At 43.4% G+C, this 23,354-nt stretch overlaps 1 protein-coding gene and 1 pseudogene across 1 annotated transcript; both read right to left on the bottom strand.

The window, feature by feature from the left end:
* Positions 1-9,168: 9,168 nt before the first annotated feature.
* On the bottom strand, positions 9,169-15,894 carry LOC124509188 (protein SSX1-like). Its single transcript, XM_047075752.1, has 6 exons — positions 15,793-15,894; positions 15,243-15,357; positions 14,562-14,660; positions 11,875-11,924; positions 10,138-10,273; positions 9,169-9,266 (listed from the first exon to the last, which is right to left on the bottom strand). Exons 1-6 carry the CDS (start codon positions 15,892-15,894, stop codon positions 9,169-9,171), a joined length of 600 nt encoding a protein of 199 aa, XP_046931708.1.
* Positions 15,895-17,463: 1,569 nt separating this feature from the next.
* Positions 17,464-18,883, bottom strand: LOC124509246 (E3 ubiquitin-protein ligase RNF138-like; annotated as a pseudogene).
* Positions 18,884-23,354: the final 4,471 nt, after the last annotated feature.

Here is a 23,354-nt window from a genome sequence, read left to right as displayed (position 1 = left end):
AAAAATTTTTTATTAGTTTTCTTTTATTATTTTTGAGAGGCAGAGAGAGAGAGAGAGAGACAGAGAGACAGAGCGCGAGTGGGGGAGGGGCAGAGAGAGAGGGAGACACAGAATCCCGAGCAGGTTCCAGGCTCTGAGCTATCAGTGCAGAGCCCGATGCGGGGCCCGAACTCATGGACTGTGAGATCATGACCTGAGCTGAGGTCGGAAGCTCAACTGACTGAGCCACCCAGGCACCCCCATTTATTGAACTTTTAAATTCATTCTATTGTAATTATGATGGTTGCTTTCCTTTGCCTCTTACTATGGGTTTACTGAATATTTTGGTGGCTACAAACTCCCCGAAAAAGGCAGAAATGGCAATGGAGATATTTTAAATATCTCCATGTAATAGTGTTGGTGCGCCTGGGTGGCTCAGTCCGTTAAATGTTGGACTTCGGCTCAGGTCATGATCTCACAGCTCGTGGGTTCAAGCCCTGCATCGGGCTCTGTGCTAACAGTGAGGAGCCTGCTTGGTTCTCTCTCTCTCTCTCTCTCTCTCTCTCTCTCTCTGCCTCTCCCTGACTTGTGTGCTTTCTCTCTCTCTCAAAATAAATCAATACATTTAAAAACATAAAAATGGTAGTGTCACTGTAAAAGAATAACCAAAGAGGAACATTGTTAGGGTAAATAAACACAAAACTGAATTTTCCCTGTTGCCAAAAAAGGGAAAGAGACTTCCCCTCCTTCACTTTTCTTCAAGCATTTCCTTGAGAAACCTAGGATTTTGAATCTTTCTCTGCCTCTTTGATATGTCTGTACATCTTTTTAAGAGCTAAATAAGCCTGTTGCCAGCCTATAACCCAGGAATGCCTTTCTTAATAAGAGCATTGGAGCCATATCTTTGAAATGTGGTTGTCAAAGAAGATAAGCATCCCATTTACCTGTCACTTGGGAGTTTCACCTACGTGCTTGGCTCCAAGCTGTAAGCGCCTGCTTATCATAGAGATAGTGGATAAAGGCAATTAGCTAGCACAGATGGCTAGTACAACTACCAGGTGAACTTAGGACTTGCCTGGGAGTACTTAGCGCTCACCCTTGGATGCTGCTCTAAAGCCAGGCCAGTGAGCTGCATGCCTGGGCTTTTTGGCTCCTCCCATCACTTCTGATTGTATGAAATGCTGGGTCTCAGAAGTGTGTAATCTGGCTTCCCAAACGTCTGTCAAAGGGGTCAGGTGGTGCAATCTGGAAATGTGGGGAGTTCATGCCTTCATGCCTGTGGGGTGCATTTTGACCAACAAGAAAAGGATCCGGGAGTGAGCTGGGCAGATCAAGTCTCTCCTTCCTCCCTCTCTTCATGCAAAGTTCTGGGCTGCATTTCTTTGTATAATCTGCCTGGAGACATCCTATATGCCCAAAGTCTGTTTCTTTGGGAATCTGGCCTTAAACAATGGTCATTTGAACTTGTGAAGGCCATGTTAAGTGTTGATTGTGGAGAACCCAAGTCTGAGCAGAGTAAAATTGTCCAAAAGAGAAAAAGGGCAAATATGAGGATTCGGGATAGATGGAGGTGATGTATGCTGGCTGGGGCCAAGGACCCAGAGGGGATCCCACAGGACCAGCCAAGAGGGTCCTTGGCTTCACACAAGAATAGAAATGGAGAACTGAAGAGGAAGTGATGGCAGAGTTTATTGATTAGTAGAAGTGATAGAGTACAGTAGAATGGAGACTAGAAAGGAAAAGAGAGAGTCTCATTTTTGCTTGGGGTCTGCAGTTTTTTTTTTTAAGGAAGAGATTTTATTTTATTTTAAAAGTAAGCTCTACCCACAACGTGGGGCTCAAACTCACGACCCCAAGGCCAAGAGTTGGCATGCTTTACCGACTGAGTCTGCCAGGTGCCCCTGGGGTCTGAGGTTTTTATTGAGGATGGATATCTGGTGTACGTTGTCCTCTCAGGCATCCAGGAACTAGTCAAAACAAGGATGAATGCAGGGCCCCTGGGTGGCTCAGTCGGCTGAGTGTCCAACTCTGGCTCAGGTCATGATCTTGCAGTTCATGAGTTGGAGCCCCACTGCGGGCTCACTGCTGTCAGCCCAGGGTCTGCTTCAAATCCTCTGTCTCTCTCTGTCCCTTCCCCGCTTGTGCTCTTTCTCTCTCTCAAAATAAAATAAAATAAAATACCAAAAAAACCCAGGGATAAGTGCTCAGGTGTCCTCCATAAGTCACTTATGCCCTGGGGGCACAGGCCTGGAGTCAGTCGTCTGGAAAGGTACTGTACTGGAAGACTCCAAAGAAATCATTAACTCCATGACCTTTACAAGGAGTACATACACCGTTTTATATAAGGTGTGTGTAATGAGGGGGGTATAGGTCCTAGCAAGAACAGAGTCAGGAATAAAGCAGTATATTAAGGGGCCCCTTCAGTTTCCCTGTCTTAGAAGGAATAGAAGAATGGAAAGAGGACTTTAGATGCCTCTATTTTGACCTCGAGCTTTCTAGTTGGGTTCTTTCCTGTTTGTCTCTTAGCTCAGGTGGAAGACCCCAGGGCAAAAGCATCCCCTGATGGGAACTGCAAGTACACTCCCCAAGCAATAGGGACTGCCCTGAGCCAGCAAGACCCCATTGTGACTGACCCCAAGACAACGATCAGTTTGACCTTCATTGCCCACTTGCACTTACCCACTCGCCTTTACCCCACATTTTCCTTATATAACTTGGAACTTTCTGGCATTTTGGAGTCAGTCTTTGAGACACTAGTCTGCTGTCTTCCCGGTGTTGGCTTCATTGAAATCATTTCCATTCTTGTTCCACTACCACTCGTTTCTCAGGCATTGGGTTTTGTCAGTGGCGAGTGGCCGAACCTGGTCTGTTTAGGATGCCTGGAGCCAGGTACTCTTGTACCACAATACCCCGGCTACAGAAACAGTAGAATAGCTTAAAGGCAAGTTTTAAAAAGTTAATGTTAATATATTTTTGAGACAGATAGAGACAGAATGCAAGCTGGGCAGGGGCAGAGGGAGGGGGAGACACAGAATCTGAAGCAGGCTCCAGGCTCCACAGAGCCTGATGTGGGGCTCGAACCCACAAACTGTGAGATCATGACGTGAGCCGAAGTTGGGCACTTAACTGACTGAGCCATCCAGGCACCCTTTAAGGGTGATTTTTTGGGGGGTAGGGAAGGCAGTTTAGGTGATTTTTGCAATGAACTTCTCAGCTCTGTAAAATATATACTTCCTTCACCTCCACTAGTCTTCTCTATGAAATCTTCAATAAATTGTCCTTTTATAATGATATTGCCTTGTGAAATGAATTTTCCTTTGGGGAATAAAACACATTGAGTCCTGTGCTAGCATTGGTGCAAGAGAGACTGCAGAGCAGAGCCTGGGGAAGGAGCAGGTCTCAGAGGACCTAAGCCTGCCATGTGAAGAAGCCCAGGCTGGCCTGTTTGAGGATTAGACCACAGGAAGCAAAAAGACTCAGGCTAGCTGAGCACCCTACCAACCTGCAAACTGACTGCAGTCGAATGAGTGATCCCAGGCAAGACCAGCAGAAGAACCACCTGGCCCGACCCAAAGAGCTAACCCATAAGATCCTGAACATATAAAATGTTTGCTGTTATAAGCCAAACAAAACAAAACAAAAAACCCAAAAGCATATCCCCAATGGAACCTGCACATAGCCAGGTTACAAAATATTATATACAATAATTAAAAAAAAAATTAAAGTAGGCTCCACACCCAACGTGGGGCTTGAACTCACAACCTGAGATTTAGAGTTGTGTGCTCTACTGATGAAGTCAGACAGGCGCCCCTTATACACAATAATTGATAGGTTTCAAGAACCATTTAGAGAATAAAATGCCATTTAGAGAATAAAATGGAGGAAAATTGGGGCGCCTGAGTGGCTCGGTTGGTTAAGTATCTGACTCTTGATTTCAGCTCAAGTCTTGATCTCAGGGTCATAAGTAAGCCCTGCTTTGGGCTCCATGTTGGGTGTGAAACCTTAAAAAATGGAGGAAAATTACACTCATATAGTGACAAAAATTCATTACATCTACAAACAGATGATATGGCAAATAGAGACTGTACGTCTCTCTCCCATCCCACCCAACATTATATTGATTTGGGAAGTGTTTTTAAGGATAAATTCTTTTTTTTTTTAAAGTAAGCTCCACTGTCAATGCAAGGCTCAAACTCATGAGCCCTAGATCAAGGGTTGCATGCTCTACTGACTGAACCAGCCAGGCATGCCAGGGATAAATTATTTTTTTTAAGTTTACTTATTAATTGAGAGAGAGAGAGAGAGAGAAGAGACTGCAAGCAGGGGAGGGGCAGAGACAGAGGGGCAGAGAGAATCCCAAGCAGGCTCCACACTGACAGTGCAGAGCCTGATGTGGGCCTTGAACTCACAAACCATGAGATCATGACTTGAGCTGAAATCAAGAGTCAAACGCTTAACCAACTGAGCCACCCAGGTGTCCCAGGATACATTCTTAACAGTACAGGGAAAAGGTGCTGGTGGGCCACCAGAAATGCTGAAACACTCCTGGAAGATAGAAACAAGGTGGGATCAGACTGAGAGAGAAGTCCAAGGAGACAAGATCACACCTCAAATCACCAGAGGCAAGAGCTGTTCTTTGTAACAAAGCCTCCGAAAAAGTCCAAACTCAGAGTCAAAAAGGACAAAGAGCGGGGGGGGGGGGGCTTAGGATAATCATCTGGTGAGTTCATTGAAAAGTTCATTGGTAGATTGCCCTCCAACACTTACATAGATTGGCTGGCAGTAGCCCTTTCTGCCTCTAAGGTGCAACTCCAATAACTGTTCATTAAAGAAAGTAAATAATCAGAAATCTGCCCAACTTTCTGTATAATACCCATGAACATTAATATATTTGACCATGTAATAGGCCACAAATAAATCTTGAAGCTGCCCCTCAAAATGTAGAAAATGCAAGGGACATTCTCTGAACACAATAAAAGTAAAACAACGGTTTCTACTCGGAAGTTTAAAAAACACCCTTAAAGATGTTCTGAAGATGGCTGCTTGAGCAAACTTGTCTACCTCTCCACTGAAATAACAGAAAAAAATTGTATAGAGTACCAGGAAACAAGAAAGGATGTCATTTGGGGACCAGAAATTGTGACGGATTCCTTAAAAACAGAAAGTAGCTCAGATGAGAGTTTCAAGGGGGAAGGGAGCCAGAAGCCAAAATGAGCAGGAGGAAACAACCAAGAAGAGAAGAATATATCTGGAGAAACTTCAAACAGGGTAAAATGGATAAAAAAAATCAAGAACTACACTCACAGCTAAACGGCTAGTTGGACCTTCAACACCCTTACTTACACTGGGCAGATGGCACACTAATGACCATGAACTCCCTACCTCCTACATGGGAAAGTCCCCTAGGATGCATGTAGGGAATGCTGAGAAAGAAGCATATCAGAGCCTGGGGTACCTTCAGCCCTCCATAGTAATAATGAAGGAGAGAAATGCATTTGTAGAGAGGGAACCATTTTAAAAAAATTTTATTTTTAAGTAATCTCTACCCCTAACGTGGGGCTTGAATTCACAACCTCGAGGTCAGGAGTCGCGTGCTCCACTGGCTGAGCCAGCCAGATTCCGTGAGAAGGGACCATTTCTAGTCTGTCTGCTCCACGGCTAGTCATGCCAAAGCAAAGAGGAATATTCAGCATGCCCTACCTGCTTACAGAGAGTCTGAAACAGGCACCCTACAATGAAACTTTCATGTGTTTTATGATAGTAATATTTAGATAAAACGGTAAAACACATAAAATGTTGTCAAAGGCATCATTGGCCTATTTCACTGGCTCAAAAACTGTTCCCGCAAGTACATGTGTCTCCCTAAGGAGAATAAATCTTTTTATTGAGGTAAAATTAGTATATAACATCACATAAGTTTCTGGTGTACCAATATTATAATTCAATATCTGTATACACTACAAAGTGATCACCACCAAAAGTCTAGTTACAATACATCACCATACAATTGAGCTCCTTTACTCATTTTGCCCACCCTCCGACACATTCCCCCCCCCCGGTAACCATCAATCTGTTCTCTACTAGGTTGTTTTTGTGTTGTTTGTTTGTTTTTTGTTATGTTTTGTTTTAGATTCCATGTATGAGTGAAATCATGCTATTTGTCTTCCTCTGTCTTATTTCACTTAGGATTATACCCTCAAGGCCATCCATGTTGTCCTCTACTCTGAGACTTGGGACAGAACCTGAAGCTTATTCATGTTCCCCCTCCAATACACACCTGTTCTCCTTTGTTGAAAAGTTTACCTATTTATTTATTTTGAGAGAGGGAAGGGAGGGGCAGAGAAAGAGAGAGAGAGAGCGCATCCCAATCAGGCTTTGCGTTGTCAGTAGTGCGGAGCCCAAAGCGGGGCTCAATCCCACAGACGGTGAGATCATGACCTAAGCCTAAATCAAGAGTCGGAAGCTTAACCAACTGAGCCACCAGGTATCCCCACACCTATTCTCCTTAATGTCTGAAGTCTCAGTGAGTTCCAAGCCCATCCATCCCACACATGCAATTTACAGGAACTCTGGCAAGAAGTCTGACATCTGCCAGTGTCTCTGTGTATAATCTCTCTCTATTTATATATAACATCTATTAAATGCATGGTGAATATTAATTGCACTTTATATGGTTATTATGGAAGGTGGGCTGAGAAGACCCCAGTGAACCAGACCTCCCCCATTCCTGCAGATGGTGTTCTTGTCCTGGGATGTAAAGTCCTGGATTTGGGACTTGTCCCACCCAGAGGTGTGACAAGTGACAGGATAATATTCTCAAAGAAGCAGGTAAACAAGGATGTCCTCGATACACATTCCCCAGGAGCTGACTTTGTGGGGAGGGTCGCCCCTGTGAAGAAGGCTGTATCATGGGGAACATGCTGGTCAGAAAGAGTTCATGTATGTATCCCTATCTGCCTATACCCCTGGCCATGCTTTATTCCTCACCTGTCTGTCTTGTCTAGAGCTCCAATGAATGGTGATTCTTTGAGGCTTTTCTCAATCTCTCAGGGCAAAGTCCTCCGGAGTAGGGTCCACCAACTCTCAGGGCTTTAGGAGACCCAGCCTCAGGGCTGATGTGAGGACAGCCAACTCCGGCCCAGCAAATGTGGACTTAGCCTCGAGTCATAATGATCAGTCAGACCCCCAGGAGAGCCTTTAATTCTTGTCTGTCTCCTCAGGACCCAATCATCTGTGGCTTTATGGCTTCTCCCTGCTTTGGATCCAAATCTATTGGGATGAGGAGACAGGTCCAGAGGTGGAACAAAGGCAGAGGTAGGGGAGATGGAAGCCTCAGCGGAAGAGTAGAGACCTGCCAAGGCTGGGTGGTTGCTGGGAGGCTGAGGTGATGGGCAGTGGATGGTTAAAATAGCACCAACCCTGCTTCCATCTGGGGCTGGTATTTGATGTCCAATGCAAGTCACCTTGGTGACCTCTGTTGGCAACCTTAATGTCCCTTAATGTACCACACAATGGTTTGTTCCCTCAAAGACTCCCCTCTTCCTTTTCCCAGAGCTGATTATGTGGTCTGCAATGGTATGTATAGGAGGAGACTCTCCCATTCTCAACTCTTCATCCCCTCCCCAGCCCTCAAAACTTTGGTCATGAGACCCTTGATGGGCAGTTTCATACTTTTGTCCAGTGGATTTTTCCATCTGCTGCTCTCCTGCATCATGACTAGCAAACTTCCATTCCTGCGCACCATATGCTCTCCAGGGGACCACTCCTTTTTCTATTCTTCTACATTCCCCAGTTGATGGTTTTATCTCTGTCTCCTCTCACAGACTTCCAAATGGACCATCCCAGCCCCTTACTAAGGAGATCTTACAGAGAGCAAAGGCCAAGGTGTCCAACCAGCACCTGCCCCAGAATTTGGGGTGTATAGTGTCCATCAAAATAAAAACTGGAAACATCACCCATTAGAATGTTGGCTCCATTTGGGCTGGGACATTTGTCTGTCTTGTTCCCTGATGTCTTTCAAGCACCTAGAGCAGTGTTCAGTACACAGTACATGTTCAATAGGTGTTTGTTGAATGAATGAGCCCTTTGACACAACAATTACACTTCTAAGACTGCGTGCTAAAGAAACACTCACACATATGCACAGGGCTCTGTGCAGAAGAATGAAACGAGCAAACAACTGAGAAAAGCTTGTACATGTTTATTAACTGTCAATGACTAATACAACGTAAATTAATAATGTGGATTTACAACATGGAGCACCTGCTGAACAGGAACAAAATGAATGGTACTTGTCCAGGACACGCTGGTAGTGGGGAAAAAGCACGTGGGAAATGCTTATAGTAGTACCGTATGTGTGTGTGTAAATGCAGAGGAAAACATGTGAAATCAAACACCCAAAACTGCCCTCAGCAGTCACATCTGCACATCTGGGGAGGAGGGTAGTGCTGTTCTATGCAGAGAATTACCTGACAATACAATACTTATTTTCTAAGATAAGTGCATGGATACACAGAAAGAAATATGTATTAGGTATATGTTTTACTCATCAACAAAACTCTTATATCTAACAGAATATTTGGCGCACAGTAACAAAAATCATGCTTAACTTTTCACTATTGTGAACTCTTTCTTTTGCTTGCTATATACCTGATGGCTAGGAATTCACAGCCATGCCCATGTTCATGAAAGGCCACCAGGTTCTGCTTCTTATCATGGGCACTTGTACATCCCTGAGGTTGAGGCAAGGAAAGAGAAGGAGAATCAGTGGCAGTGAGCTCCTATTGTCTGATAAATCAATACCAAACTCCTCATCCACACCTGCTTGGCTGTGAGCACTCTGATTCTACCCTACTTCATCATCTGCATGCATCTCCCACTGCTCCTCAAAGTGAACCTTATGCTCATGCCATAGTGACCCCCTTACCTGTCTTTTGAGTTTTTCCCAGACTACAGGAAAGTGTGGCCTACACATCAGGAGCTGACCTGGGTAGGGAGGATCCCTGGGTATACTGAGCAGGGAGCAGAAAGAGCATGGGAAACCTCATCATTTAGCTTCAATGCTGCACCCCAAGGGACTAGGAGAAAGGAATGGTTTGGGGAATAAGCGACAAGATGGGATACCAGTTCTAGAACAGACAAGTACATTTTGCAGGGCTGCGGGTATGGACTGAAGGGTTACTTACAGGATTAGTCATCTTCCTCGGGATCACTGATCTCTTCATATGCTATCAGGTTCTTTCTTTGGCGCAGTCTATTGGCCCAAATATTCTTCCCTTTCTTGGATCCTATGGTGGAGAAGAGTTGGTAAATGAGAGTTGGTTGGGTTGGGGAGTATAAGTCTCTGTTTTGTTTTGTTTTGTTTTGTTTTGTTTTGTTTTCAGATAAGGAGATGCCTCCTCCCTCCCAAGTGCCCACAGGCATTCGACATAGTCTGTTTTCCACATCTTCTGGCTCAGAGAGGTTGAGATGTTAGACCAATACACACCAAATGCCCACAGTTTTAGCTTCTGGCTCTTCCCATTGTCAGATTTAGATTTCCAACCTCTTTACTTACCAGAACATTCATTCAGACCTTCTTTCATTCAGCATATTTGTGTTAAGGGCATATTGTGTGTCAGGCTGAGGGCTGGGGATACAACTGTAAGATGCATTCCCAGGTTATCACAGATGGAATTACTTGACCACATTTCATATTGTCAAGCTTTCTAGATTTAACGCCCTTGAACAATTTGTGAACTATGATTCTTTATTTCCATTTTATGGACTAGGAATCTGGAGTTCAAAGAATTTAGAAGACTTGCCTATAGTCACTTGGCTTTTATTTTTAATTCTTATTTTTTTAAAGTAGGCTCCACACTCAGCATGGAGCCCAACATGGGGTTTGAACTCACAACCCTGAGATGACCTGAGCTGAGATCAAGAGTCAGACACAACCAACTGAGCCACTCAGGCACCCCTAGTTACTTAGCTTTTATATCAATGACAAGTCAGGTCTATGACCCTGGAAGTCATGTTCTAATATCTCAGCTGGAGCTCGGTGAGCTCCTCAGTCCAGTCTGGCTACAACCCTGTCCAAGATCCATCCCCCATACCTAGACCACATACTTGAACATAGCCAGGAAACAGAGGAGTCGTTTCCACATAGCTACCTCTTACCTGGTTTCTTCTTACTCTTTTTACCAGGGGCACTCGCTTTTCCTGGGCAGCGCTGCTGTTCCTGAACCTGCTTAGAGCCAAGCGCTACTGGCACTGGGTCTGAATCATCTTTTTCCTTTGGTTTTTTGTGCATCACCTTTTTAATGTGAAGGTCATACATAAACAGTATCAACAGCATTTCTCTAGTGCTTTAGAGCTTACAAAATGTCTTCACATGCAGTACTTTGATTAATGTCCTAAAACCCTGGAAGATCATTATATCACCTGTACCTAAAGTATGAAGAGCCTGGGAGATTAGAACAAAAAGGAATGGCCTAAATGAGGATGTCTCCAGGGCTAGAACGTTTGTCTTCACCTTCTTGCAAACAGCAAAATGCTCCATGTAAGTGGAGTGTTGTAGACAGAAGAGTTGGGGTAGAATAGCATTCTAAGAATCCCCATGAGGGGCTCCTTTCTTGCATAGAAGCTAGTAGAGAGCTGCAGGGAGAATAAATGTAAAAATGCACAGAGACAAAACACTGCTGGAAAATGGTATAGAGGAGAGGAGTACAGGGAAGGGAGAGGAAAGGAATAGTTCACAGACATTAATATAGACAGCAAAGAAAGCAGCACCAGATGTCACCTACTATCCTATGCTGGCAAGAACACTGAATGTGGAATTAGGCAAGGTGGCTCTCATACCAATTCTGCTTGCATCAGGATGTGTCACTGACCAACAATCTTAAGTTACCTTTCATTCAGTTCCCTTGTTTATGAAATAGTGAACAATAAAAGTAAAAGAAGCTAAGTGAAAGTACTGAGCTTGCAAACACTTTAATGTGGTAATAATGAAAATGAATACTTTCTTTTATGATCCTTCTTTGAATTCTCTCAACTGTCTCCAACCGTCTCAACTGTCCCAGATGCCTTTACCCTCTAAAGTAGAGTTTATTCTACAATTGTGGAATCACTTACTCAGTGAACATTCAGGTACCTCTGAGGGACTCCCTGGGCTGGGATCGAGGCTTCAGAGATGCCTCAGATGCTGACAAAGCCCCAAAGGAGATCACAGTAGGGAGGGGCTGACAGCTCAGGCCATTCTCAAGCCACATGAAAGTGTCCCTGCCACAGAGCAGAGGGGAGCTGGTATTTCATTTTGCGAGAGTGGGTGTCTAAACAGAAGCATGATCAGCTTCTGTGGGGTAAAGCTTTGGGAGAAACCCTCGAACTTCATAAACACATGAAAAGTTTCTTGAGCTTGGAAATCCTTTGGGGGCTTTTCTTAATTGTCTTGTGATTCATTAACAGTGTTTAGCAAGAACAATAACCCCTTTAAAAAAAGAAATGTTTCAAATGTACAGACTACTACCACTACCTCTGTGGTCTCAGGCAAATTACTTAACATCTCTGCACCACAACATCCTCATCTTTATGATTAGTTTTTATTACTAATATCCTCATTATTATCTGAGAATAATGATAGGAAAACATCATAGAGGTTTTCTGAGGATTAACGAAATTAATCCTTGTGAATTGCTTAAAATAGTATCTGACATCAGTATGAAAACAACAGAAGTATCAGCTATCACAGTCTCTAATTATTAAGTTATTGATGCTACATCAGGAATTGTGATAAACAGATCATGAAAGGGAGGCAGCAAGCGTCAGGCAGTATTCAATATTCCCCCGCTCTTACCGATATTCATATCTGTGGAGGAAGAAAGAGTCTCTGGTTCTTTAGATTTGGGAGATACTCACCTTCAGGCGTTTTCTCTGTTGCACATCAGAATCCTCCTGAAGAGGTTCATCTAAAAGAAATGATAAGTGGAAGTTTTTCTCTGTTGACAAACATTCCCAAACACCAGAGACTCCTGTAGTATCAAGGAATTCTGAGGAAAGGGTTATGAATCCACTTATTGTCAAGGAGTTATTTTGAGACTGGCTTTTAAAATTTTTTTTGATGTTTATTTATTTTTGAGAGAGAGAAAGAGACAGAGCACAAGTGGGTGAGGGAAAGAGAGAGACAGGGAGACACAGAATCCGAAGCAGTCTCCAGACTCTGCACTGCCAGCACAGAACCCGACGTGGAGCTTGAACCCACAAACTGTGAGATCATGACCTGAGCCGAAGTTGGACGCTTCACCAACTGAGCCACCCAGGTGTCCCTGAATTATCTTTAAATTGTGATTATACATTTATTCATGGCATCATAATTCATAATTTTCCTTCTGATGATTTATAAAATGTGAACTAAACTCCATCACTACCTCATCCTATTCTACTACATATTTCTTGCGTCTCCCCCCAATTAAACTGAATTAATTAAACTAAATTGATTGCATTCATTTAAAGATGTGTGACAACTAAAATCACTGTCTACTTAAACCTGGTGAATTTTATAATATGCCAGTTATACTTTAACAAAGTCATTAGGTGTATGATGAACCATGGATGATTTAGCAGTGGTTCTGGAATGTTTCCAGTAAAAAGATACTCCTTTAGTGTCAGGGGTGCCTGGGTGGCTCAGTCAGTTAAACATCCACCTCTTGGTTTTGGCTCAGGTCATGATCTCACAGCTCGTAGGTCCGAGCCCCATGTCATGGTCCTGGTGCGGGGCCTGCTTGGGATTCTCCCTGTCCCTCCCCCATTCACACACTCTCTCCCTAAAAATAAATAAATGATAATAATAAAAAGATACTCCCTTAGTGTCAAAAATTTTGTAGATTTTCAAGCACTAGATTTTCAGCCCTCTCACAGTAGTTTTGGGAACTTGTGGAATCTGGTCTGTCTTCCTGGAGAGTCACAGGTCTGTTGGAGATGGTTTGAACATTCTGACTCTGTCTGCTTACAACTGTGCCGTCAGAGCAGAGACCAAGTGAGTATATCTCATCCTCTTTACAGCGAGTACACACACTGCTCAAGTGCACACAGATTTCTAGAATCTGTTACCCTTTTCACTGTGTGTTACCTGTGCTCACTGACTAGAAAAGCTCGGTGTGTGGAGAATCGCTGTCTCAAACTCTCTCCCAAGCTCAACACCTAGAATCAGGTTGGATTAGGAGCAAAAAGACTACTTGGTTTGGGTAAAAACACCAAATAGCTGTATGTAATTATATAATCCATATAATGCATTATACACACACACACACACACACACACACACATGTATATTATATAATGCATTAATCACTCTCTCTTAAGATATTTACCCAATACCTCTGCCCTATTATGAAATTGACTCTTGAAGTTTTTTGTAGATTTATACTTTTTTTTTAAAAAAAGTAACTTCTGTGCTCACTTTGGCAGCACATATACTAAAAAAGTAATTTCTAAGCCCAATGTGGGGCCTGAACTCATGACACCGAGGTCAAGAGTCACATGCTCGGGGCGCCTGGGTGGCGCAGTCGGTTAAGCGTCCGACTTCAGCCAGGTCACGATCTCGCGCTCCGTGAGTTCGAGCCCCGCGTCAGGCTCTGGGCTGATGGCTCGGAGCCTGGAGCCTGTTTCCGATTCTGTGTCTCCCTCTCTCTCTGCCCCTCCCCCGTTCATGCTCCGTCTCTCTCTGTCCCAAAAATAAATAAACGTTGAAAAAAAAAATTAAAAAAAAAAAAAAGAGTCACATGCTCTACCAACAGCCAGCCAGGTGCTCCACATGGATTTAGACTTTAATTATATTTTTCTTAATTGTCCTGTGATTCATTAACTGTGTTGAGCAAGAACAGTAACACATTAAAAAAAAGAAATGTTTCAAATGTACAGAAAATTATGGAGAATAATATGGGAAACACGTGAACATCTATCACTGAGTCTAGTCAGATATTACCATTATCCCACAACTGCTTCAGATTGTTCTGAGATCTTTATTCAAAATATAAGAAAACATGGGGCACCTGGGTGACTCAGTCGGTTAAGCGTCTGACTGGATTTTGGCTCAGGTCATGATGTCATGGTTTGTGAGTTCGAGCCCCACATCGGGCTCCATGCTGACACTGCAGAGCCTGCTTGTGATTCTCTCTCACTCTCTCTCACTCTCTGCCCCTTCCCTGCTCTCTCTCACACACACACTCTCTCAAAATAAATAAATAAAACTTAAAAATATATATAACAAAACACAATAAACAAGTAACAGCTGAAGTCATCTGTACAGTCCTCACTGATCCCTGCCCTCCCTCTTTCTGCATTCCTGAATTTGATGGGTTTTATTCTCATTCAGGTTTTATACATTTACCATTGCTTATTATCCATAAAAATATATACTCTCATTTTGCATGTTTTAGGATTTTATATGAATGGCCTCTGACTCTACTTAACCTTCTACATCCAACTTTTCTCACTCAGCCATGATACTTTTGAGAGAGCAAACTCCTGAGAATCCTTCCCAAGCAGCTGGACCCAAAGCAGTTGGGCTTTAGGAGACCTTTTCCAGGTCCTTCCTGTCCACTTACTCTCATTCCCGGAGTCCTGGTCTTCATCAGAATCATGCCCACTGGACTTTGTGGCACATTTTTTAGGACACATGAAGGCTGGGAGGGTGGTCTTGAGACCTAGAAAGAAGCAAAATATTTGTTCTTTAAGAGACAACCTGAGAGGAGAGGAATGTGGGGTGGGATCCTGGGAAGCAGCAGGAAAAGTAAAGCTCATCAGCTGGGGGAATCCCAACAAGGGTGAGCAGAAGAGAAACATGTGGGATCTATGTTTGAGCATCTTTGTGGCCACCCCAGGCCCTCAGCCCTTCACAGAATAGAAAAGAGCAGAGGGGCTCAGTCGGTTGAGCGTCCAACTTCAGCTCAGGTTGTGATCTCACAGTTGGTGAGCTTGAGCCCTGCATCAGGCTTGCTGGTGTCAGCGTGGAGCCTGCTTCAGATTCCCTGTCTCCTTGTCTCTCTGCCCCTCCCCCGCTCATGCTAGCTCTCTCAAAAATAAATAAAACACTAAAAAAAAAAAAGGAAAGGAAAGAAAAGAAAAGAAAAAAAGAAAAGAATGCCCTGAAGTTGCCCTAGGATTTCTCCCCGCACAAAGGGCAGGTGTGGGACACTTGCAGCCTAGGAAGAAGTCGTGGCATGTAAAGGGACTGAGGGGGTAGTGATGTGTTCCCAGGCTTGTCTGTACCCAGAACTTCCTGTTACCTAGACCAGTCATGATATCATAGTTTCTCTTCATGTACACATAGGTGATTTTATCTGAGTATCCAAGTTTTGCCCACTCTTCCTTAGAGAAGAACTTGGAAATAGCCTCGAATTCCTAGGAAAGAAAAATAAGTAAATCCTAACAGCAACTCAGCTAAACATGTCTGGTCTTCAGTTGGGGTCTCTTCCTCTGCCACAGGATCTTAATGTTGGATCTGTGAACTGGGGATAATAATCCTTCGCAGTTAATGTCATGGGTAACATTCTCTAGCCTTTCCCCAGGCATGCAGTAGATGCTTAATGCTGGTAGCATGCTCTTTCACCTTCCAGAATGGACTGAGAGTCACCAAATGCAGTGCAAAGTCACAGATCTGTTGTCTCCAGGGATGGTGGATGAGGAGAGAGTGAGGATGGGAAGCTCCTGAGTCTCTGGATCTCCCCCTGACACCCTGCTCCTTTTCTCCAGTGCCTCTTACCTCACCTCCTCAGAAATCTAGTCACTCTACAGTGTCCCCTGGGCCACTCCTCTACCCCCTCCAGATCACCTCACCTTGCATTTCTTCTCTGATTTCTGGGTAACCTCTTTGGGCCTCTTTGCAAAGGAGTTGCCTTTGTTCATAGAGCTGGAGATGGTTTGATCTTGAAGGGACATAACCTAAATCTCTCCAGTCATGTATCCAAAGGACCTGAGGAAGGGAGATAGCATTGAGGGTAGGCTACATTTCGTCAGTTACCTAGAGTTCTAGGTTCTACTTTTCTCCATCCTGGGCTTATCTGCCCCTGAAAAAGGACATGGCTGTGGGGGTGTGGGTTGGGGGGAGCAGAGTCAAATGAACAGGGAGCTGGAGATCTTTGGGAGAAGTACTGGTTAGGAATGACAGGTTTTCTGTAAGCATTAATGCATCCTTGAGACTTTGAGAAGGGATTTGTTACTGTTGATAGTAGTTTGCCTGAAGTTTGGCTTATCCTGAAGGAAAGATATAAAGACAAACTCGTTGGGCAAGAAGTGAAGTGAGCATCTAGTTTTATGAGGGGGAAGGGGGCATGTTTTGAGGCAAAAGAGTGAGGAGGTAAGTCCCAGAGACCATATGGTGTCTCTGACAGATGGGTTTAGGTTTTCAGGCAGAGGGATGTGGGGTTTTGCTCTGTTGAAAATAAATGAGGATTGCTAACATAAAGTGGATTTAGAGCCCATTATTAGGTTATTTGAAAATTATTGGTGTGAAGACAGCTAGAATCTCCAAGACTACTCGATCAGCCATCATTTAGGCAATGCAGCAATGTGGAGAGTTTCAATGCAGCAATCTGGTGTTCCTCAACATTGGGAATCTCTTAGGGAGAGAAAATTCAGGGGTCTCTAAGGCAAAGAAGGTTTCTGCTCTATCCTAGAGGAGTCAATAAAAGAGTCACTTAGGCAGTGGCTATTATCTCTGGTTGAAGAAATCTAGGGGCATCTAGCTGGTTTGGGGGCTGACGGGAGTTCTTTCCTCAGGAAGGCCAATTAGAAAGTCTCACAGACGAAAAACGAGTTTTATCTTTGCCTGACGGGGATTGCCCTGAAAGGCTTTAAGTCACTTCTCAGTCCTAGGGATATTGAGGATGTTGGGAGGCCCAGCGAGAATTAAACTACTTGAGTGACCTGTGGAGATTCGTTACTTTTTTACCTGCCCACCTTTGACCAGTCCGCAACTGTCCGAAAAGAACGCTTCCCTCAGAGGCGAAGCAGAGGCGAAAAGTCGCTCCAATGGATGATATCCCACAATTCTACTGCCCAAGGACAATCAACCAATCAGAACAGTGAATGAACTTGAACTGGCCAATCAGGGGGTAAGAAAGTAGGCGAGGCAAGGGAGTCAGTCACGGGGTCTCTTAAGTCCAGCTCCAGGGACAGTACCGTTTTTTTCACAGTGGGTTGATTTTCACGCTTGAAGCAGGATTGTGCTCTGCCAAAGTTGGCCGCTCTAGCTTCCGTAGGCCCTTAAGTGCGCATGCTCAGATGGTCCCTTTTTCTTCAGCGTACTGCTCTGTTCTGTGCCTTTGTTGTTTAGTTTTAATAAATGCGAAATATGAAACCATCACCTCAAATCCTTGCTATCAATCTCCAACTTCCTCAGGTATGGGGGTCTTTTCTAGGACTACTCTAGTGACTTCAGAATTTTAAACTTTTAAAAGATTGAATTCCTTTCATTAATATATGTATGAAGTTATTGAAACAGAGACTTCATGTAGTTGTCCCATTAAAGATAGCATTTGCAGGTACAAAGCTGCAGAGATGTCTACAGTCTTTATAAGTCGATCCTTCAACAGCAGTCTCATATTGGATTTCCTCATTCTAGATGAAGATTAGCAAATTATCCATAATCAAACTGATGTCTTTGATTAGATGACTAACAAAATTTCTAGTTATTTGGCTAGGAGCTCCCCAAGGAAGAGACACACAAATAGGGCATATCACCTGTACTGTCTGAAATAGGAACTATGTGATCATTGTTACAGTGATTCCATAAACGCTGTCAGGTAAAATTTGACCCTTGACAAAAGGGACACTTAATGATGGGATGCCCAGAAAAGCTCGTATTCTCTTGACAAATCTCTGTGTTGTTAGAGGTGAGTGTTTCACTCCTATTAATGTTCTCTACTGAATCTTGAGAGATCTGAAAATTTGGAATGATAGAAGAAACACAGTATTCATCTTGAAAGCTTTCCTTTTTGAGAGAGAGGGAGAGAGCAGGGGAGAGGGGCAGAGGGAGAAAGAAAGAATCTTAAGCAGGCTCCATGCTCAGTGCAGAGCCTGATGCAGGGTTTGAAGTCATGATCCTGGGATCATGACCTGAGCCAAAATCAACAGTTGGATGCTCAACTGACTGAGCCACCCAGATGTCCTTATCTTGATATTTCTTTTTTTTAAGTTTATTTATTTATTTATTTATTTTGAGGGAGAGAGAGTGTATGAGCAGGGGAGAAGCAGAGAGAGAGAGAGAGAGAGAGAACCTCAAGCAGGCCCAGAACTGTCAGCACAGAGCCTGATGGGCGGCTTGATTGCACGAACTGCAAGATCATGATCTGAGCTGAAATCAAGAGTTGGATGCTCAACCGACTGAGTCAACAAGGTGCCCCCCCATCTTGATACTTCTTAATAAAATTTGTAATGATATCTCAAGTAACAGGATTTAATCTGTTTTGCACAGCATCTACAACTACCTGAAAACTTCATCATGACAGTTTCAAGGTCTAAGGCTTGTTCGGGACATTCTCTCTTAAGTCTAGTCACATTTCCATAACAGAGGGGACAACATATTCTGCTCTCGTTAAAATCAGAAAACATTTCTTTAAAAAATTTTTCAATGTTTATTTATTTTAGAGAGAGAGAGAGAGAGAGAGAGAGATAGTGGGGGGAGGGGAAGAGAGAGAGGGAGACACAGAATTGGAAGCAGGCTCCAGGCTGTGAGCTGTCAGCATGACCTGAGTCGAATTCGAATGCTCAACTGACTGAGCCACCCAGGCGCCCCAGTCAGAAAACATTTCTTACAGAATGTGCTGATAGGCCATGGCCCCATGGCGGTTTGGAGCCTCCCCTAACAGGTGGGGCAGTAGAAATTATCTTTGGTGTAGGACGTGGCCGAAGACAGGTCCTCAGCCATGGTGAGGGATAAAGGATCAAGGCAATGATGGTGGTGGTAGCAGTGTCAGCAGCCAAGGTGGAAGTGGGGGCCTGCATGACTCCCTGTGCAAACCCAGTGAGGGACAGGAATTATTTTAAACTTTTTTTTTTTTACTGTTTTTGATAGGTGTTTTTGAAAGATGTGCTTTTTCTAGAAGACCCGATAACCAGGAATGTTTTCCTCCTTAATAGTAATATTTTAATAGTAATAGTATTAAAAAGAGTATCCATATAATTACAGCTTGCTCTGTCCCTCAGGGGACTCAGAAGATACTTTCTCTAGGAATTCGTTCCGACCCCCTACCACCAGTGCCTCCAACGGGTCCCCAATTCCTCCTGTGCTTTCTGTCCACAGTCTTGATCTCTCTAAGTTTTTCCTCCCAGAATGATAGGTCTCTTAGAACAGGGACAGGGCAATGACCCTTGTGCCCAGCACAAAGCCGTATGTGTGCATTATCCCATGTAATTTTCACAACCTCACCTTGAGTTAAGTACTGTTATTGTCCCTATTGTGTAGATGTGGAGACTGGGGCTCAGAGAGTTATGCTGCCTGATCAAGGTCACACAATTCACTCCCAAGTTGAATTGAGTCCAAAGTCTGTGCTTTTATTTACTGTTTTATATGGCTTTCAATATTTGTTGGTTAGTTGAATGAATGAATGCATCTTAAAACTACAAGGGACTTTCAACATAATCTACATAATCTCTAATGATCACCCAAATTTCCTGTGGCTGCTGTAACAAGTTACCAAAAGTTTTGTGGAATAAAACAAGAGAAATTTATTTTCCCAGAGTCTAAAATTAGTTTCTCTAAGCTGAAAAGAGGGTGTCAGCAAGGCTGTACTCCTTCCAGATGCTCTAGGAGAGAATCTTCTCTCTGCTCTTCCAGCTTCTGGAGGCTGCCAGCATTCCTTAGCTGTGGCTGCATTATTCAAATCTCTACCTCCATGGTCACATCCCCCTCTTATCTTCTGTTGGTGACAAATTTCCCTGTGCCTCCCTCTGATAAGAACACTTGTGATGCATTTAGAACCCACCCAAATGATCTAGGATAATCCCCCTATATCATGATCTTTAACTTAATCACACCGGCAAAGTCTTTTTTTTTGTTGTTGTTGGTATTGTAGGTAACACACATAAATTCCAGGAAATAGAATATCTTTCGTGGGAGAGGTGAAATTATTCAGTCTCCCATAATCTGACCTCTGGTCCCAGAAGATTCACATCCATCCCACATGCAAAACACATGTACTACATCACCAATACCCAAATTTCTCAATACATCAACTCAAGTCCACAATCTCATTTAATATTATCAGCTCAAAAGTACCAAATCTCATCACTTAAAATAAGTATGGATGAAACTCTTGGCATGATCCATCCTGGGTTAAAATTCCTCTTTGGACTTGGAAACTAGAAATCAAGTTATCATTATTAGAGGGAAAGATGGCAGAGTAGAAATATCCTTAACTCACCTCCTCCCAGAGACACATCAAGGTTGTAACTACATTTAAAACAACTCTTTCTGAGAATGACTTGGAGACTAGCAGAAAATCTCTTCCACAGCCAAAGATATGAAGAAAAAGTCCTATCAAGAAGGGTAGGAAAGGCAGAGATGAAACCTGGTTGGGAACCAAAGCCCTGGTGTAACAATCCACAAGTGGAGGGAATATGATAGACATGGGGGTCCTCTGTGAGGAGCAAAGGGTTCAAGTTCCATAATGGGTACCCCCAGCCCTGAAGATATGCACCAGGAAGATGAGCCTCCATAACATTTGGCTTTAAAAAATCAGTGGGGCTTAACTCTGGGAGAGCTGGTGGACTGTAGGAAACCAAGGCTCTGTGTTTTAAAAAAAAATTTTATTAAAAAATATTTTTAATGTTTATTTATTCTTGAGAGAGAGAGACAGAGTGTGAGTGAGGGACAGGCAGAGAGAGAGGGAGACACAGAATCTGAAATGAGCTCCAGGCTCTGAGCTGTCAGCACAGAGCCCAACATGGGGCTTGAACTCACGAACTGTGAGTGAGATCATGACCTGAGCCGAAGTCGGATGCCCAACCAACTGAGCCATCCAGGTGCCCCCAAGGCTCTGTTTTTAAAAGGCTTACACAATCTCACTTGCTCTGACACCCAGCACAGAGGCAGCAGTTTGAAAAGCAGCTAGGCCATATATGAAGAAGATTTATTGGCTAATTTTAGGGCATGTGCTGGAGGGGTAGAGATCTGTAGGAAATTTTTCCTGGAACAGAAGTGTTGACAGGTGCCTAGCTGGCCCAATGTTGGCAAGCACCAGTTCTGTCACTGTCCATCTACCTTGATAGTACCACTTATCCTGTCTGACTCCTTGCAGCCCTACCCTACCAATGCACCCACTTCAATAGGCACCCCTTCATTTTTTTTTTCAACGTTTATTTATTTTTGGGACAGAGAGAGACAGAGCATGAACGGGGGACGGGCAGAGAGAGAGGGAGACACAGAATCGGAAACAGGCTCCAGGCTCTGAGCCATCAGCCCAGAGCCTGACGCGGGGCTCGAACTCCCGGACCGCGAGATCGTGACCTGGCTGAAGTCGGACGTTTAACCGACTGCGCCACCCAGGCGCCCCAATAGGCACCCCTTCAAAGCAGCTCCTGCCCCACCACTTTCTATGGACAGCCTCCTTTGGGACCAGTGCCCCTGCAAAGTGATTCCTGTGACAGGGAAGCACAGCTTCCTCCACCAGCATGCCTGTAAGAGTCATGGACAGGCCTCACAGCCAGTAACACCAGGGGATAACTCTACCCACCAACAAATCCACAGCAGCTTCAACCAGGCCTCTCAGGCAGTCATGCTGGGGGTCAGCCCCACCCACCAGCATTCTCACAGCAGTTGTAGCCCATTCACAATAGGAAGGCACATGCACCCTACATAAGGGACACCCCTGGAGTGCCCACTTCTGGTGATCAGAGGGGATTGTGCTTCTGGGTCCCATAAGATGCCTTCTACTAAGGCCACTACCTTAAAGACCAGTAGATGTAGCTGACCTACCTAATACACAGAAACAAACACAGAGTATCAGATAAAATGAGGAGACAGAGGAATATGTTCCAAATGAAAGAATAAGTCAAAACCTTAGCAAAAGAACTAAATGAAATGGAGATGAGCAGTCTATCTGATAAAGAGTTCAAAGTAATCATCATAAAGATGCTCACAGAACTTGGGAAAGGAGTGAATAAACTCATTTAGAATGTGAACAAAGAGAGAAAAAATACATATATAAAAACAAATCAGAGCTGAAGAATATAATAACTGAAACGAAAAACATACTAGAGGAAATCAACAAAAGATTAGAGGATGCAGAAGAACAGATAAACTATCTGGAAGACAGTGTAGTGGAAATCATTTAACCTAAACAGCAAAAATTTTAAAAAAAGAATTTAAAATATGAGGATAGGTTAAGGGACCTCTCAGACAACATCAAACATATTAGTATTTATGTTGTAGGTGTCCCAGAGGAGAAGAGAGAGAGAAAGGGGCAGAAAATGTATTTGAAGAAATGGTAGCTGAAAACTTCTCTAGCGTGGGGAAGGAAACAGATATTCTGGTCCAGGGATCACAGGAGTCCCCAAATAAATGAGCCCCAAAAGGTACACACTAAGACACATAATAGTTAAAATGTCAAAAATTAAAGATAAAGAGAGAATCTTAAAAGCAGCAAGAGAAAAGTAATTAGTTACATACAAGGGAACACCCTTAAGGCTATCAGCTGATATTTTAGCAGAAACTTTGCAGGCCAGAAGGGAGTGGCATGATACATTTAAAGTGATGAAGGAGGGGTGCCTGGGTGGCTCCATCAGTTACGTGTCCAACTTCAGCTCAGGTCATGATATTGCAGTCCACGAGTTCGAGCCCTGTGTTGGGCTCTGTGCTGATAGTTCAGAGCCTGGAGCCAGCTTCAGATTCCGTGTCTTCCTCTCTCTCTCTCTGCCCCTCCCTGTCTCTCTCTATCTCTCATGCTCTCTCTCTGTCTCGAAAATAAACATTACCTAATTAAAAAAAAATAAAGTGATGAAGGATAAAGAAACCTGCAATCAAAACTACTTCAGCAAGATTATCATTCAAAATTTAAGGGGAAATAAAGAGTTTCCCATACAAACAAAAGTTAAAGAAGTTTATCACCACTAAATCAGGCTCTCAAGAAATGTTAAAGAGACTCCTTTACATGGAAAAAAAGAAGGTCATTACTAGATGTAAGAAAATTGAGAAATAAAAAATTGGTAAAAGCAAGCATATAGTAAAGGTAGTAGATTAATAACTTATAAAGCTAGCATGAAGATTAAAAAACAAAAGTAGTAAAATCAAATATATCTACAATAAGTAGTTAAGTGATACACAAAATAGAAATGCAAATTATGACATCAAATACATGAAACATTCAGGAGGGGAGGGAGTAGAAATGTAGTGATCTTAG

This window comes from Lynx rufus, unplaced genomic scaffold (genome assembly GCF_022079265.1).
Source record: "Lynx rufus isolate CCGP_SWC_20201006 ecotype Redwood Valley unplaced genomic scaffold, mLynRuf1.p SCAF_14, whole genome shotgun sequence".
Classification (NCBI taxonomy): Eukaryota; Metazoa; Chordata; class Mammalia; order Carnivora; family Felidae; genus Lynx; species Lynx rufus.
Note: the sequence above shows the minus strand (reverse complement) of the source record. Positions and strands in the feature narration are given on the sequence as shown.

What these genes read in the sequence shown, in the direction of transcription:
- LOC124509188 (XM_047075752.1), bottom strand. Translation starts at nt 15,894, where the DNA reads ATGTCCCTTCAAGATCAAACCATCTCCAGCTCTATGAACAAAGGCAAC. An exon ending in CCAGGACTCCGGGAATGAGA is followed by an intron (nt 11,925 to 14,561) that starts GTAAGTGGACAG and finishes CATTTCTTTTAG; the next exon opens with ATGAACCTCTTCAGGAGGAT. An exon ending in AAAGAGTAAGAAGAAACCAG is followed by an intron (nt 9,267 to 10,137) that starts GTAAGAGGTAGC and finishes TCTCCACCATAG; the next exon opens with GATCCAAGAAAGGGAAGAAT.